Below are 16,199 nucleotides of genomic sequence, written 5' to 3' on the forward strand. Positions count from 1 at the left end.
TACAAAGAAAAGACACAGTGATTACTAAGGTAGTTTTTGAGGAAAGTTTAGCAGACTTTTTTCCTAAGACTTTACCACAACTAGTATTTAATAAGCATATAGATATTATAGGTTCAAAAGGGCCCCAGACTTACTTTATAGTAAGTTGGAGTTAGTTACATTTATGCTTTAGGAGTCAGATAAGTTGTAATTTTATTTTCTGATTTTATGATATGAGTTTTTTTTTTTTAATTTTTTAATTTTTTTATTTTTATGTATATGCACATTATATTTTACATATAAGGTTCGAATTAATTATATAATATATGATCATATAGATAAGTCTATAAAAGTCATGATCATAAGTTCTCGTAATTAATGAATTGTCTTACAGTTGATAAATAAAGTTGGATGCTTTTTTTAGACAACAATATTTTATGAAATAATTTGTCTTGATTATTATAAAATATTAGAATGAATTTCGTCATTCTAAGAAGATTGGATGAGATTTAATCAAGGCTAAATTTCTATGAAAATGAATTAAATCTCAGGCAATATTAGATATACAATGTTTTCTTAATATTGACCATGTTATAAATAGCTGATTAAGTGATTATGGTTCTTTGAGTTATCAATAAGTGAGTTCCATTGTGAACAACCAATATCTTGACAATTTAGGAATTATGATTATTTGATTACTAAGTATTTATGAACTATACAAAATAGAAGTTGAATGAAATATCCTCTTGATATGTTTCGGTACTCAAATATTGAAAGTGAATGGCCAATGCATTGGATATGTTAGAATGTAAGACCTATGGTCCCAAAAATGCAAAGCAAGAAATGGCAAGATCAGTAAACAATACACTGGGACAAATTGTGTTGATCCAGGGTGAACCAGTGTAATGCTGCCAAGGTATGTATGGGCAGATACGAGGCATTGACAAGCTACATTACTGGTGAGGGCCACTTGGTGTCTAATCTCACATCTCTCAGGTGTGGGATAGTGATGGTTCAAATGTAAAAACTTTTCTTGAAAATCGAAAATTTTTTAGAGTGATTGACTTCAGAGTTCGAAAGAACTATTGAGTTAAATGTGCTCTAGTGGGAGCAATTTTTGGATGGGTGACCTTTTAGGAAGTCTGAACAAAATCTCATACCATCTAGAGTGTGGTGGGTAAATAGGAAACAATATCAGTTGCACATGAGAGCGAGACATTACATAAAAAAACCTTGATTAGTAATGAGTCATAGGATTTCCAAACTAGCATATTAAGTGATAGAGTCCATTTAACTAAAATATAAGAAGAAGCTCATTAATTGGATCCAAAGTACTTATTAAACCCGAAGAGGTTAGAGTTAGCAGTCCATAAATATATTGTCATTTAGCTTTTAGCCACATAAAGGTTTTATGTAGTATTTTCAAATGTTAGAATCTTAATAGAAAAATCAAACATCTTGAGAGAAAAAATTAAAACTATGAGATTTTAATGCGTTTTTCAAATTAAATTTCTTATTTCTTTTGTAATTAAGTAAACTCATATGCGAATCTATAACGTAGAAAATGGTTTGGAAGGTTTTATGGATTCCAAACTATTTTTTCTACGCTACTAAAAAATTAGTAATGGGTGATTAAAAAAATCTATAACATACTTTATTCAATAGTGCGATCCTAATTTCCGCTTTATAATTCCAACAATTTTCACACTATTCCACTGCTCAATATAAACTCTCCCTCAGTTTAACCACATTTGTCTACATTTGCACTAATATGATTGTTGGATTTTCTTTTTTTTCTGGTCAAATACGATTTCATTAAAATTAAAAAGAAAACCCTACCTGGACAAGCTATATACAAGTGAAAGGAAAAGAAAATACAAATAACAAAATATTTAACTCTATATTTAATTTTTTTATTAAAAAAAATCTAATTTTAAAGAAACTTCATCCTATCTTTATCAATTTTAAACTATCGATAAAACTGTTAATATATCTACTAAAATAAAAAACAAAATAATAAAAAATGCAAAATGTACCAAATAAAGCTATCAAGATGTAAATCGAGTATTTAAGCTGCAACCGACATGATACTTAAATTATTTTTGATAAATAATTATAATATATTCTTCTCTTTTGATTTCACCTAAGCCAACCTAAGACCTAGAGATATATTCTCGTTGGTTTTACCATTGGGCCAATCCTATAGATACATTTGTCATTTCTATTAAGTTAAAAAAGCACAAGAGAAAATAAAAAAATAATAAATAAATAAATAAAAATAAAAATTAATAAGGTAATTGTCCCCCTAACGATTTTTACATGTTTGAGCCGTAAGTAAAAGAAAACAGTAAAATAAAACTTTTTTCTATTTACATGAAAAAGGAAAAAAAAAAAAAAAAAGGGCTGAAATTTAAGATTAAGTGGGAAAAAAAAAAAAAAGAAATATCAAATGTCATAACAAAATCTATGAACAAAAAATAAATAAATAAATAAAAGATCATAACAAATTCAGATAAAACAAACAGCCCCTTAGTGTTAGCATGAGAAGAGGTACAGCCCACGTGTACCCACATTATATGTTCAAGTCTAGAACATATGTTACATGAGAAAAATTTGAGCCTTATCTCATGTATAGCATACATTTTCAGAATCAAATCTGCTGAACTTAAACTGTTCATAGTGAATTAAAGCTGTTATTATTTTCTTTCCAAATTATCTCCTGAAAATGGTATTCTGAAGCTGTTAATGTTAATAATTTGGAACGAAAGTAAGTGAAATTCTAAAAAAAGGCAAAATAAATAAATAAAACATTCAAAAGGTTTAAATATTATATTTAAGATAAATACATTATCAATAATGTCATGACATTGTATAAAGAATGTATCAAAACGGAAGAACGCAAATTTCCTGTCCAACAGTAAGAACATCCAAGGACACACCCAATGATGAACAACTGTATGAAATTCTCACCGGAGAGATGAGCTGCAGCAAAAACAGTGGAGCTCGCGAGAATTGCATGCGGCCATTTCATTGTGGTAGAAATCGATGCCAATAAAAATCCTCTGTATACGATTTCTTCCAGTACGGGAGTGATAAAGCAGCATACAAGAACAAAAGTAGCCATTGAGATGTTGCCGCTGACAAGTATTTCCTTGACTACAGGGTTGTTGACAGCCTGTTAGCATTAATCAGTTCAGTGTAGAATAGCTAAGATGATAGACTAGTGTAACAGTATTTACGCAACTTTCAAACCACATCCTTTTTTGTGACCCCGCTAATTAACATGTCTTAGAGTAACATGAATCATATGCAATCAAGAAAACTAATAAAAATATAAAGAATAAGTAACCCTATAGGAAAATCTAGAGCAGCTAGAGAATAAGCCAAAAATTCACCATAATACATTATCTAAACCTTGTGGGGATCAGATGTATAATGCTCCGATGCAGATTTTTGAAATAATTAGGTAAAATGGCTTACACCATAGGATGAAATCCCCTGTATAGGTGGAACAAAGAGTGGCGACCCATAAAAGTAATAATGAATAATTTTTATACTTGAGAAACAAAAATTGATTGGAAAAATTAGCAGACTTGAAATGCTCGAGATAGAAAGTTACTGACAAATGAAATCTTAAAATTTGTTCCCAAGCTAATGTAAGACTGACTCGGCATAATTTTCTAATCAAGTAATCTATGCCCTTTTAGACCTCTTTCTAAGAGTCCTATTAACCTGAAACCAGTTTATGTTAATTACAACTAGTCAATGTTATTCTAGCAATTCAAACCTGTCCTTAAACTAGACTAAATTAAACTAGATCCTAAGGATGGTGCTGATTTCAAATGATGCTAAAATCACAGAAAAATTGTTAAAGAAAATTTACCAATAGCAGAAACATTTGATTAAGCTCTATCGAAAGGATATGATATCCCTTCTATAACTGGAAACCCATCTTTAAGTACTAGTGTGTCTTCCACAATTCAAAGGTCTAACACAACCAAATGAGATCGTAATGTTGTCAAAAGCACTTTCCATGTTCTGTTCCAATTAAATTAGTATGCCTATTACATTTTATCCAACAATACAAAAGAAACATGTGGACTGGGCAAAAGAAATGACATGATTCCTTCACTTGTTTTCAACATTTACCTAATCAGTTCTTGAGACTGAAAATGAGAATGCTACTACATTTGGCTTTCATATCTCCAAATAATGACCGTAAAAATATGGCCATAAGCTGAAGTAACAGATCCAAAAATTTTGGTACCCATTTTAGTAAGTTAGTGTTTATACAACAAATTCAGAAGGAGATAAGTTTGTCATGCCAACCTTGGGTTCAAAGGCTTTGTCTGCAAGGAACGACGCAATAGAAACCAATGAGAAAAGAAACCCAAATCCAATAGCTGATGCCAACAGCCAGTTCCTATCTTTTGACAAATCTGTAGCTTTGAAGAAGTTCATGAAATTATATTGTGGCTTGACAGTGAATTTAAGTAGAAGCAAAGTTCCAATGAGCTCAAGAATTTGTGCTACAAGCAGTGATATTGCCTGCACTGAGAGAGAGAGAGAGAGAGAGAGAACCAAAAAAAAAAAAAGGTAAAGTTTGAAAAGTTTGAGACAGAATGATTAACATACACCATTGAAAGCCTAAACTGTCATAAAAGCTGCATAGCTGCTTATACAACTGATGCCTTAAGAAACCTTGAGGAGCAGATTCATTCCAAAAGTGAAGATTGGAAGGGACACAAGCAGATGCCATCCCAGATCAAACCATAGAAACTGAAAATTTACCTGTCAATCCATACCTGGCTACATGGATGATCATGGAGTGAGGATATTGCCATATTAAGCAAATTTTATGTGTGTTTTCATCATTCTCTTACCATGTCTGACATTCCATAGTAAGCAAATTTTATGTGGAGATGTAAGGGGGAAAGAAAGAGTGTAAATGAATGCAGTTGTAATCAGAATTATCATAAAAGTCAAGAAATATGCTGACCTCAGTTTGTGGATCAAGATTAGGCTCTTGCAATATTTGAGAAACCACAGACATGCCTCCAAAACTCAAAGGAATGTGTAAACAGAACATATAAAAGGCCATTGTGCTCCATACACTCCCCCTGTCCCATGGAGAATCGGCTGCCAGAGCCGAGAAGCTCTATAATTCAGAATCACAAAGAATCAAATTCAATATTCAGATCAACACAACAAAGAACTCAAAAGGTAATCAAAGTACATTGAGTAGTTAACATAAAATTTTCACTTGCATATTCTTTAATGGAGTGTTCCATATACCAGGGTATTGGATAAACAAATTACAAATATGATCTCAGCCCCTTTAATAGGTACATATAAGTTATAACCGTGCATAAGCAATGAAATGAAAAGTTTTGAGTTGTTAAGATTATGATTTATACAATGTTATTGTTGGATATACCTATTTAACAGCCAAGAACATATTTTTTTGAAAAGACAACTTGCTAAATGGAATCAGCCCTTGCTTTTATCGTCAGAGATACATTCATATATGCAACAATATAAGGGGAATAATTATAAAATAAACACAAGTTAAGATAATACAGTTTTTCCAAATTTTCTTTGGCAGAAACACCTCGTGAATGAGAAAGGACAGAGTGTTGGATTATTATTTATGGAAAACCCATTTCCAAACTCAAACCGCAAAAAACTTTTCTATTGCCAATTTCCCTTTTTTATATATATATTTTTTAATTTTTTAATTTTATGCATCCCAACCAGAGAACGGCTTTGCAAAAACAATCTACAATACACCCAATTTCATAAATCCCCGGAATGGGTTTTCATTTTTATTAGATTAGTATACAGGAGTAATAACTAGTTCAGGAGTAATAACTAGTTCATCGAATAACAACAGTTTTGACCGAATTATTACACAGTAAATGGAACTGAGTTTCAATGAATTTTTTTTTTTTTTTGAATAGGGAAAACCGATTCTACCTGAGAAGAGGCTTCGTGGGTGTTTTGATTTTTGCTGCAAAAGCACCGGAAAGAAGCATTAGAGCTCAGCTTGAAACTGAAGCCAGAGGAACAGAAAAGTGTAGTCGAAGATAGAAAGGAATTTTGGGGTTTACAGAATTCGCTTCTAAGTTTGGAAGGGTAAAGAGGATGTATATGCACTAATATCATTTCGCACTAACTTCTTTATTTTGCTCTTCTGCTCCACCATTTAAATGGATAATAAGACAATGTCGCCGAAACATTTCTTATTTCTCTTTTCTTATGCGGCTATAATTTTTTTGGATTTTTTTTTAATTTTTAATTTCTTAAAGTTAAATTTCACTTCAACCCTTTTGCTTTTGTTTTCTTTTAAGCAGAAAACATCTGTGTTTGGAAAGATTTGACTATAACCCCTCATATTATATTTTTGTTCCAATTCATCTCCTTCATGGTTAATATCATAGCCCCAAATACTATGCAATATTATTGGATGGTGCAGAAGAAGAGAAAACCCATCGCAGGGACGGTACAAATGTGGCAGAAGAGAGAAAGAGGGCTTTCTATTTGAAAGACATTTTTTTTTACCCCCCTAAAGAATTTTGTTTTTTGAGTAAAAGAGTCAAGTTTTATAAATCATGAGATAGTATTATACAGAGCGTCTCGAATTAAACTGGCTAGCCATTGTGGACCATCCTTAAGCCGTGACTCAAAATCAAATAAAGTAGTAGCATACTTAACAGTACAGTGGGCCATATTATTTGTTTCCCTAGACTCAAACGTACAAACAAGACCAGGACTAGCAGCTAGCAGTTCTTGTAAATCTTCAACTAGAAAACAATTCTGATCCAAAAGACAAGCCGTGTGAGTAGAGTTTACAGCTTGTACCGCACCAATACAATCACTTACAATTTCACCTTCCTGGAAACCTGCCTCCATGCACAAATCAATAGCCACACGAATGGTCATGAGCTTAGCATATTGAACACACCAGGAAGCTTTCAAAGGTTTCGCCAATGCCCCCATTTGCTCACCAGATGCATTTCGAACAATGATACCAATGCCAATCCAAATTTTGACAGAAGCATCCACATTGATTTTAAGTTGTGTTCCTTGTGGTGGAACCCAAATATTAGACAGATGTTGTGGTCGTTGTACATTTATGGATTGCACGACTTCAAGATATTCCACATGCATATGTGCAATGGAATCCAACAATTGAGCATATGTCTTAACAAAGCTACCATGTATGAAAGCATTCCTATTATTCCAAAAGCACCAACAAGTCCATGTAAAACGCTTTCGTTGAAATGGTGTCAAATGAGCGAATACATAAGAGCACAAACTAGACAAAGTATCAAACACACCATTTTTGATACTTGGATAAAAATCATATTGTTTCCATATTCGTCTCATTGCCACACATCTCCAGAAAACATGGAGCATAGTTTGCTCTTCAGTTGAGCAATTAGCACATATTTTTGAACCTATAATATGTCGAGATGCCAAGGAAGAGAAACAAGATATAGCATTGTGACATGCACGCCATAATAGGAGCTTCACCTTATTTGGAATAGATAACTGCCAAAGATACTTCCATCATAAAGCAGCGTGAGGATTACTAATATTACAAATTTAACCTCCAGTGCTCAGTTTTTGAGCCTCACAATAGCCACACTTGATAGTGTAAAACCCCATTGAGTTATACTTCCATGCAAAATAGTCTGTCCATCCAAAAACAGCAATAGGAATGCCTTGAATGACTGTAGCTTCATCAGCAGAGAAAAATATTTCGGACGAAAGTCATATTCCATGCATCAATTTCCGTAAGAAGACAATTAACACTAGCATTATCATCTAGAATCCTAGGTGATAGTATCCGAGAATTGCTGCTGTTTGGCAACCAAGAATCCTAAATTTGAATTGACTTGCCATCACCAACATGCCAAATACCACCATTCTCCAGCACACTTCGACCCTGTACAAGACTACACCAAGAGTGGGAGGGGTGATGGCCCAAACCAACCTCCCAGGAAGAACAGTGAAGGAAACATTGTGATTTCAAAACTTGTGCTAGTAATGAATTCAAAAATCGAATAATTTGCCAACACTGTTTTGCTAAGAGAGCAAGATTGAATTTATCAAGAGATCTAAACCCCAGACCACCCATAGCTTTAGGTTGTATTAGCCTCAACCAGCTTATCTAAGGAATCCCACATTTACCACCATAAGAGCCCCACTAGAACTGAGATATTAAACTTGTTAAATCATGGATTAACTTTTTTTGGCAATTTTAAACAACTCATAAATTAACTTAGTATCAGTTAGGCTATTGCCTTAATCAGAACCTCCTTTCCTCCACGGGACTATAGCTTACTGTTCCAGCCCTCCAGATTTTTCCAAACCCATGCTTTAACAGAGTGAAAAAGTTCTATTTTTTTTTCTTCCAATGAAGGAAGGTAAACCCAAATATTTGTCATGACTCGAAGCATCTTGGATGTGGAAAGACCGAGACAAAATTTTTAATATCTTAAGAAGTATTGGGACTAAAAGTGACCACCATTTTTTCCATGTTGACCTTCTGACCAGAAGCCTGTTGATATTGGTGTAGAATTTGCAAAATTTCTTTACAGTTAGCTTTAGAAGCACGAGTGAACAGGATTGTATCATCAGCAAAGAACAAGTGTGATATTGTTGGAGAAGTAGGAGTGAGTGATAGACCAGTGTGTTTACTTGATGCCAAAGAATATCTCAATAAACAAGAAAAACCCTCCAAACAGAGCCCAAACTGGTATAGGGATAAGAGATCACCTTGGCGCAGGCCATGCATGATATGGTTTGAAAAAACCACATCAGTTACCATTTAGGAGAAGTGAATATGAAACCCTAGGTACACACCTCATAACCAAGTTTATCCGCAAAGAAGCAAAACCCAATTCCTGCATAATCCATCTCAAAAAGTCCCACTCAACTCAGTCATAAGCTTTACTCATATCCAACTTTAAAGCCATCAAACCCGAAGGACTTGTACAATTCCTAGTAAATCATATGCATATGTTTGAAGGTAATAAGGACATTGTCAGTGATCTGTCTTCCAGGCACAAATGCATCCTACTCTTTTGAAATAAGTGCAAGGAGGAAAACTTTGAGCGTATTCACAATACTCTTGGAGATGATTTTGTAGATTACATTACATAAACTGATTGGCCGAAACTCAGACACATATGATGGATGACTAAATTTAGGAACTAGAACTATCAATGTATGGTTAATATTACCCATATCCACCTCTTTGTTTAACATGTGTAAGCAAGCATCGGTTATTTTGTCTCCAATGGAAGGCCAAAAATGCTGAAAGAAATAAGCTAGAAGACCATCAATCCCAGGAGCCTTATAAAGGTACATTTGGAATAAACTTATCCTGATCATCTCAAGAGTAAAAAGCTCACATAATTTTGAATTCATAAAAGTCGTAACATGTTGTTGAATGCTGAAACTGAGTTCTGGAACAAACGTGTTCATTTTGAAGAAAACAAAGACTGGAAAAAGTCAAAAAATACATTTGATATTCCCCATGGACTAGTAACCCAGCAACCATGACAATTTGTTATACATGTAATAGCATTTCGGCGGCACCATTGAGTAAAATGGGAGTGGAAATATCGAGTATTTCGATCACCCTCTCGCAACCAAGAAATTCTTTAACGTTGTTGCCATTGCGATTCCTCCTTCGCCAAAAGACAGTTGATTTCTTGTTCCAAGTGGTGAATATGCTCAATATCGGCTGGAGTGGGAGGGTTAGTGTGAAACATGGATAAGGATTGGTTACATTGCTACAGGTGATACTTAATATGATTAAAGTTGAACTTGTTCCAGCATTTCAATTTGTTAGCACACCGATTGGAAATATCCGAAATGGTAACTATATTTGCACCTCCAGAAACCATTGCATTCCATTCTCCCTCAACAATATCATGACATTCAGCATCCCCTATCCAAGCCGATTCAAAATGAAATCTTTTACCTTTCCATAAACATTGCTGAGGAGAACCATCCAGATCTAAACAATTGGCCTGGTGATCAGAAACAGAGTTAAGCAAATGTTTGACCAAAGCATGAGGAAACAAGAAGTGTCATTAAATGGTTGCAAAACCTCTGTCAATATGTTCTTTAACATGTGCATCACCAGTCCTCTGATTAGACCAAGTATATTTCAAACCTTCATAAGGCATAGGATGTAAAAAGCAGCCATCAATGACAGATTTAAAATGATCAACATTACTAACCAAACGTTTTCGACCGCCCATCTTGTCATTTTGGTATAGGATTTCATTAAAATCACCAATTACAAACCATGCAAGAGTAGAAACAAATTTCAATTTCTTTAGCAATTGCCATGAAAAATTTTGTAAAGCTGAATCCGAGCTGCCATGAAAACTAGTCAGGCTAAAAGAGCCCTTTACAGGGTGGGAAATTGCTGAGTTTATATAAATAGGAAAAAAGAAAGTAACCTTAGCATTAATGCTCTGTTGCCAAAGAAGAGCTAAACCACCATTGATCCCTACTTGATCCACCCCAAAACAACCAGCCATATTACATTGGATCCGTATTCGTTCCAATTGTCAATAGTGAAGTTTTGTTTCCATCAGGAAAACAATATCCGAGGCAATAGTTTTAAGCATTTGGATAAATGCTCTGAATGTCCGAGGGTTCCCCAAACCTCAAACATTCAACTTAAAATTTTCATACTTCGTGATGGGGCTGAATAGCAGTCCCCACCACTTTAGAAGATTCCCCATCTTCTACTTGTATAGAATCTTCTACTTGTATAGAAGAACAACGTCTTCATTTTGTATTCTTTGACTATAGCAAAATAGATAGTTGTGTTTCTTAACACCAGAATTAGCCTTTTTCCCTGCTGACCTCATCAAAGAAATGTTGTTGGACCTGGTCTTATGTGTTAGATAAACAGCCATGGAAGGTACTAGTATAGGAGACATCGAAGTATCTCCTCTATCTAGATATGCCTCCACATCCATGTGAACATTAAAAAACAACGTGTGTGCATCCAAGGACTCCATTTCATTTAAATTATCCACGTCATCAGATCATACTGTAAGTGCTAGTTCCTGGTTGTTTTCAAAATAACCGTTTTGAACTGTCTCTAAAGTCATAACTGCCACAGTCAATAACTGCTTTGCCAGATGGTCTTTGACAGGTATTGAGGAGGACACCATATTTGACGTAGGTTCACGATCATGCTTTGAAGACACCAAAGATTGTGAAGAAACTTCATGGGATGCTTTCGTAAATTGAATTGGCTTTCTTGGAAGATTTTTCCTTCCCACAAGTAAATTAATAGAATGGTTTGCTCGCAACCATGCACCGTATTGATTCCCCTGACCAACATCGTCAAGCATACAATTTTTCTGTGGGTGGCCTAGGATGCCACAGTGAAAACAAAAATTGGGTAGTTTTTCATACTAAAACTCCATCCACATATGTTCATGATTAGTCAAAGCCAATTTCATACCACGACGTAAAGGCCATCGTATATCCAATCTCACATGAACACGCATGAATTTTCCCATACAAAAACCATCTTCATCATAATCAACCATTATGCAGTCACCCAATAGAGCACCAATTGTCTCCCCAATGGATTTTATCATAAAATGTAAAGGAATGTTATGGATTTGAATCCAAAAGAGGGCTTTATGAATTAACACAGAACGTGGGATGATAGAACCTATGACTTCATCAGTTAATACTAATGTGCATTCAAAATGCCATGGCGCCCCAGTAGTAACACGCTCTCTATCTCGAACACTGACAAAATGGTAGAGGAAAGTATTGTCATTTAGTTCCTTAAAATGAACAAAGCAAGAGATACCCCATAAAGATTGCATCATGTCAATGAAAGCGCATTTGTTAAAATGAAACTTCATAAGGACTCGAGCTAGAAGATGTTTCTGTAACCGATCCACATCCAAATGAAGATCATGGTTAATAACCAAAGTGTCACTCTCCTCTAATGTTAATTGTAAATGTTTCTGGAAACTAGTAGTAACTTCATCCATCAACAGCCAAGAAAACAAAGAAAAAACATAAATAGAAAGAAAAAGAGGAACAAAGAGAAAAGAAACAGAAACAATGAATAAAAACTTCTCACAAAAGACGAAGGAGATGAAACCTCATGCACCCGAAGTCATGAGAAAAACTCCCATGCAAAAAGAGAAAACCTCTCATGCAGAGAGACCCGTTAATACGTTTAAGCCATTCCCCCCTAAAGAATGTTAGTCTCATATATATAGCAAAAATAAAATTAAAGGTTTAAATGCATTTATTACCTTTACCATCTCATTTTCACTTCTTTTTTTTTTTTTTTTTTTGGTGGCAATGGAGGCTTTATAATTTAAAATTTTCCAATTAAAACTCTTAATTTTTAATTTTGTAGCAAATGTAGAACAATTACTGACTATGACCTTTACCAATAAAGTTTATACGTATATGACAACTTAATTGATTACTTTATAGATTCAAATTGGAAAGATTTTATATCCGATCTTTCAAAATAAAGAAAAAAATTATAAAAGACATCGTTCATTTGATTCAAAGTTTAAAAAGTCGATATTGACGAAAAAATTGACGATTCAAAATATGAAAATATACACAAAAATATTAAAAATTATTAAATATCAATAAAAGCTCATAAAAATTATAGAAATTGATGAAAATTTATTTTCAAAAATAAAATTTTTTATTCAAAGGTAAAAAAAAGCTATCAATAAATTTAGTTGAGTAAAAAGTTTTACTAAATATCAATAATGTTTATAAATGTTTTAATAAAAAATTAAAAAAATTAATTTAATAGATATTTTCAAAATTTCTACTTCAAAATTTATACAGAAATTATAAATTTTTTAACCAATTTATGAAAGGATTAATGTAGATATTTTAACAAAAACTTCTATAGAAATTATGAAGAAATATAAAAAAATTTCATAGATATTGTAAAATTTTTATCAATTTTTATTCGAGATCTAAATTTCCTTTCTATCTGTCAGAAAAACAAAATTTTTATAATTTTTTATAATTTTTTAAATGTTGACTTAGCCTTACATTCCCATGGTAAAATTTCCCCATACATAAATGGAGCAATACACCCATTTATAATAATAACAACAATAATAATAACAATAATATCAACAACAGCAATAATAATATTGATAGATACATACATATACATATACATATATATACATATACATATACATATATATATATATATATCCATACATAGAGTTGCACATTTATTTTATAGGGGAAGTTTCACACTCCACCTAGAATATAAAATAATAATAATAATAATAATAATGTATCGAAATTATTGGTCTTAGCAAATATAATGGGGCGTGAAGCGTCTATCATGAAAGCGATCCAATATACATTATGGAAACTAATTTATGCCTTACCTTTTATCTTTCAAAGGCTTGTCCTATTATTCATTTAAAAAAAAAAAAAAAATCCTAGCCCTATTAAGAGTTTCGTGCTGCTTTGAAGATGGTGTCAAAAGCTTGTTCCATGCATGACTTGAACTTCTGCTGGTCTATATGCCCTTCTTTAGTTCCAAAGGTAACGCTCAGCTTCCCCATGTAACTCACAATGTTTATATCCAGGTCCTACAAAATCCCACAATATTGTAAAATAAAAACCTATCTAACTAATAAAAAATTAATATAAAAGCAACACACACGTCCAAAAAAAATTTTCCCCAAAAAAAAAAAAAAAGAACACAAAAAAATGATATAATACTGTTAATGATTAAAAAAAATTTTCCAACTGCGATTGGCCTGTTTAACGGATAATATAAAACCATTTTATTAAAAAATTTACAATTAAACATATGTAAAGTATATATTTTAAGTTTTTGAAACACAAGTATACACAAACATAAAATAAAAATAAATAAATAAATAAATCGAGATTCAATTTATATACCTCGGGTGTCCCAACCAGGGAATAATATAAGCCCTTAACAGGTTGATTAGCCAGAGCCATATGTTCCACCGGACCAATCATATTTGAGATAACCATGCCTGCATTTGTTACCGTGCTGTATATGAACTCTGCCGCCACTGCCTGGAATAAAATAATTTTCATATTTATTTAAATTTAGATAAAAAAAAGATTATTTTATTATCCCATTACTTTTGTTGTGCTTAGTGCAACCAAACAAATTATGGGTTAACACAACATTCAAAAAATGGATATAGACCCAAATATTAAAAGTATAAAATATGAAAATATTTATAAAAATATTGAAAATTATTTAATATTGATAAAAATTATAAAATTGATTGAAATTAATGAAAATTTATTTTAAAAAATAAAGATTTTTATTGAAATTTTTGGATTAACTTATTTAATTAATTAAATGTCAAACTAGCTATAAAAATTGTAAAAATATTGGATGAATTTTGTATTTCTTTTAGTTAATCACGTATTATAAACATTAATGATCATAAATATATTATTATTAAAAAAATATAAAAAAAATACATATTTGGTAAAACTATTTATTAATTAAAAAATATAAAATAATTATTATAATTATATTATATATCATAGAATATCATTTCAATGTCACATAGAATTTCTAGGTGGATGAAAATTATTGGTCCCTTCTTTATATAAGAAGTAATTATTAAAAGTTATATTTCCTTCATAATTGTGCATATAATTGTAAATATGCCAATTGTATAGTTCTTGTAATAATGTGGCTATATAATCATTATATGATATCAGTCGTATGCAAAATTATTATTCTCCTAGAGTTGAGTTTGAGACCGTACTAATGAGTTATTGCTTAATAACATACTATAAGTATTTCATCAATTCATTTAACTATATTTGCAGTGAATATATTTCATGCACATTTTTATAATATTTATATACTCTATTATTATAATATAATATTTATCAATTATTTCACATATATATTTGTATTTTTGCCCATATTATAATTTATATTTACTTTATAATATTTTATAGAAATATCAAATTTATTGTAGTAAAAAACATAATGGATAATTAGAAAATTAAACATAAATAATATTTATTAAATTTTTTGAAAACTTTTCATAGAAATTTCATGAAAACTTCAGAAAGTTTCATAAAAATTATAAATTTTGTGACAAAATTGTGAAAAAAAAGATTAACGTGGATATTATATAGAAATTTCAATAGAAATTTCGTGGAAATAATACTAATTCTGTGAAAATTTAACCTATTTTAGTTGGGGCTAAAATTTCCTATCCATCCTTTGAAAATATAAAAATTTCAAAAAAAAAATTCATGATCATTTCATGTTTTTAAATGTTGTTGACGCTAAACTAGTAAAATATGGATCTTTTGATTGAATAGGCAAGCTAGATTATTTTAAGTATAGTGCAATCAAATTGGGGCTGCACTACATATGTTCTTTTATGTTTTTATAAAAGAGAAATATGGTTATATTAGGGAATACTTATAACGAATACGATATCAAATTGACATAGTTATCCACTATAACTTACTCATTATAAGTACCCTCTAATGGTAATTAATGGGTTAGAATTAAATTAGATATGTAGTTTAAAATTAATTAATGAGAAAAATTACCCACCTCATAGCCTTTAAATTTCTTCACCATCTCCAATAGCCTACCGTTGAGGGAAACAGATAAAGATTTTCTCTTTCTCCCGATTACTTTTTGGGCATACCGAACAATATCCAATGGATTTGAAAATTGATCATTTCTGAATTTGGGAATTGGTATATGTAAAAAAGCAAATCGATTTCCCCATGGTGTCTTGGAATCAAGTTTCATCATGTCATTAATAGAAGCATGATCCATCATCCTTGTATTCAGCAACATAATTGCTATGCAATTTGAGTTTGTTGATTCTTTGTTAATCTCTTGCACATATAGTCGAGTGCCAAAGATTGTTATTCCACAAATCACCTCGTTTATAGTTTGCCATGTTAAAATAGAATTAATTAATTCAGTTATGAATACAATATTAATTAACAAAATAAATTAATGATTTAAATAAGATAATTTACAAAGTTTTAAACAACCATGCAAGCATGCATTCAAATAGTTCTATTTGCTAAAAAAGTTTTAAACAACCATGCAAGCATGCATTCAAATAGTTCTATTTGCTAAAATAAGCATAATACTAATTAAGGGAAAAAATTGACAA

The 16,199-nt window shown here is 31.7% G+C and overlaps 2 protein-coding genes across 2 annotated transcripts; both read right to left on the minus strand.

The window, feature by feature from the left end:
- Positions 1-2,774: 2,774 nt before the first annotated feature.
- LOC107417297 (uncharacterized) lies at positions 2,775-6,485 on the minus strand. Its single transcript, XM_048472679.2, has 4 exons — positions 5,956-6,485; positions 4,979-5,137; positions 4,309-4,527; positions 2,775-3,154 (listed from the first exon to the last, which is right to left on the minus strand). The coding sequence occupies exons 1-4, from the start codon at positions 6,142-6,144 to the stop codon at positions 2,813-2,815; spliced, it is 909 nt and encodes a 302-aa protein (XP_048328636.2). The 5' UTR covers positions 6,145-6,485; the 3' UTR covers positions 2,775-2,812.
- Positions 6,486-13,490: 7,005 nt separating this feature from the next.
- Positions 13,491-15,850, minus strand: LOC132803548 (wax ester synthase/diacylglycerol acyltransferase 4-like). The gene is made up of 3 exons (XM_060816769.1): positions 15,620-15,850; positions 13,954-14,094; positions 13,491-13,634 (listed from the first exon to the last, which is right to left on the minus strand). The coding sequence occupies exons 1-3, from the start codon at positions 15,848-15,850 to the stop codon at positions 13,491-13,493; spliced, it is 516 nt and encodes a 171-aa protein (XP_060672752.1).
- Positions 15,851-16,199: the final 349 nt, after the last annotated feature.

This window comes from Ziziphus jujuba, chromosome 4 (genome assembly GCF_031755915.1).
Source record: "Ziziphus jujuba cultivar Dongzao chromosome 4, ASM3175591v1".
Classification (NCBI taxonomy): domain Eukaryota; kingdom Viridiplantae; phylum Streptophyta; class Magnoliopsida; order Rosales; family Rhamnaceae; genus Ziziphus; species Ziziphus jujuba.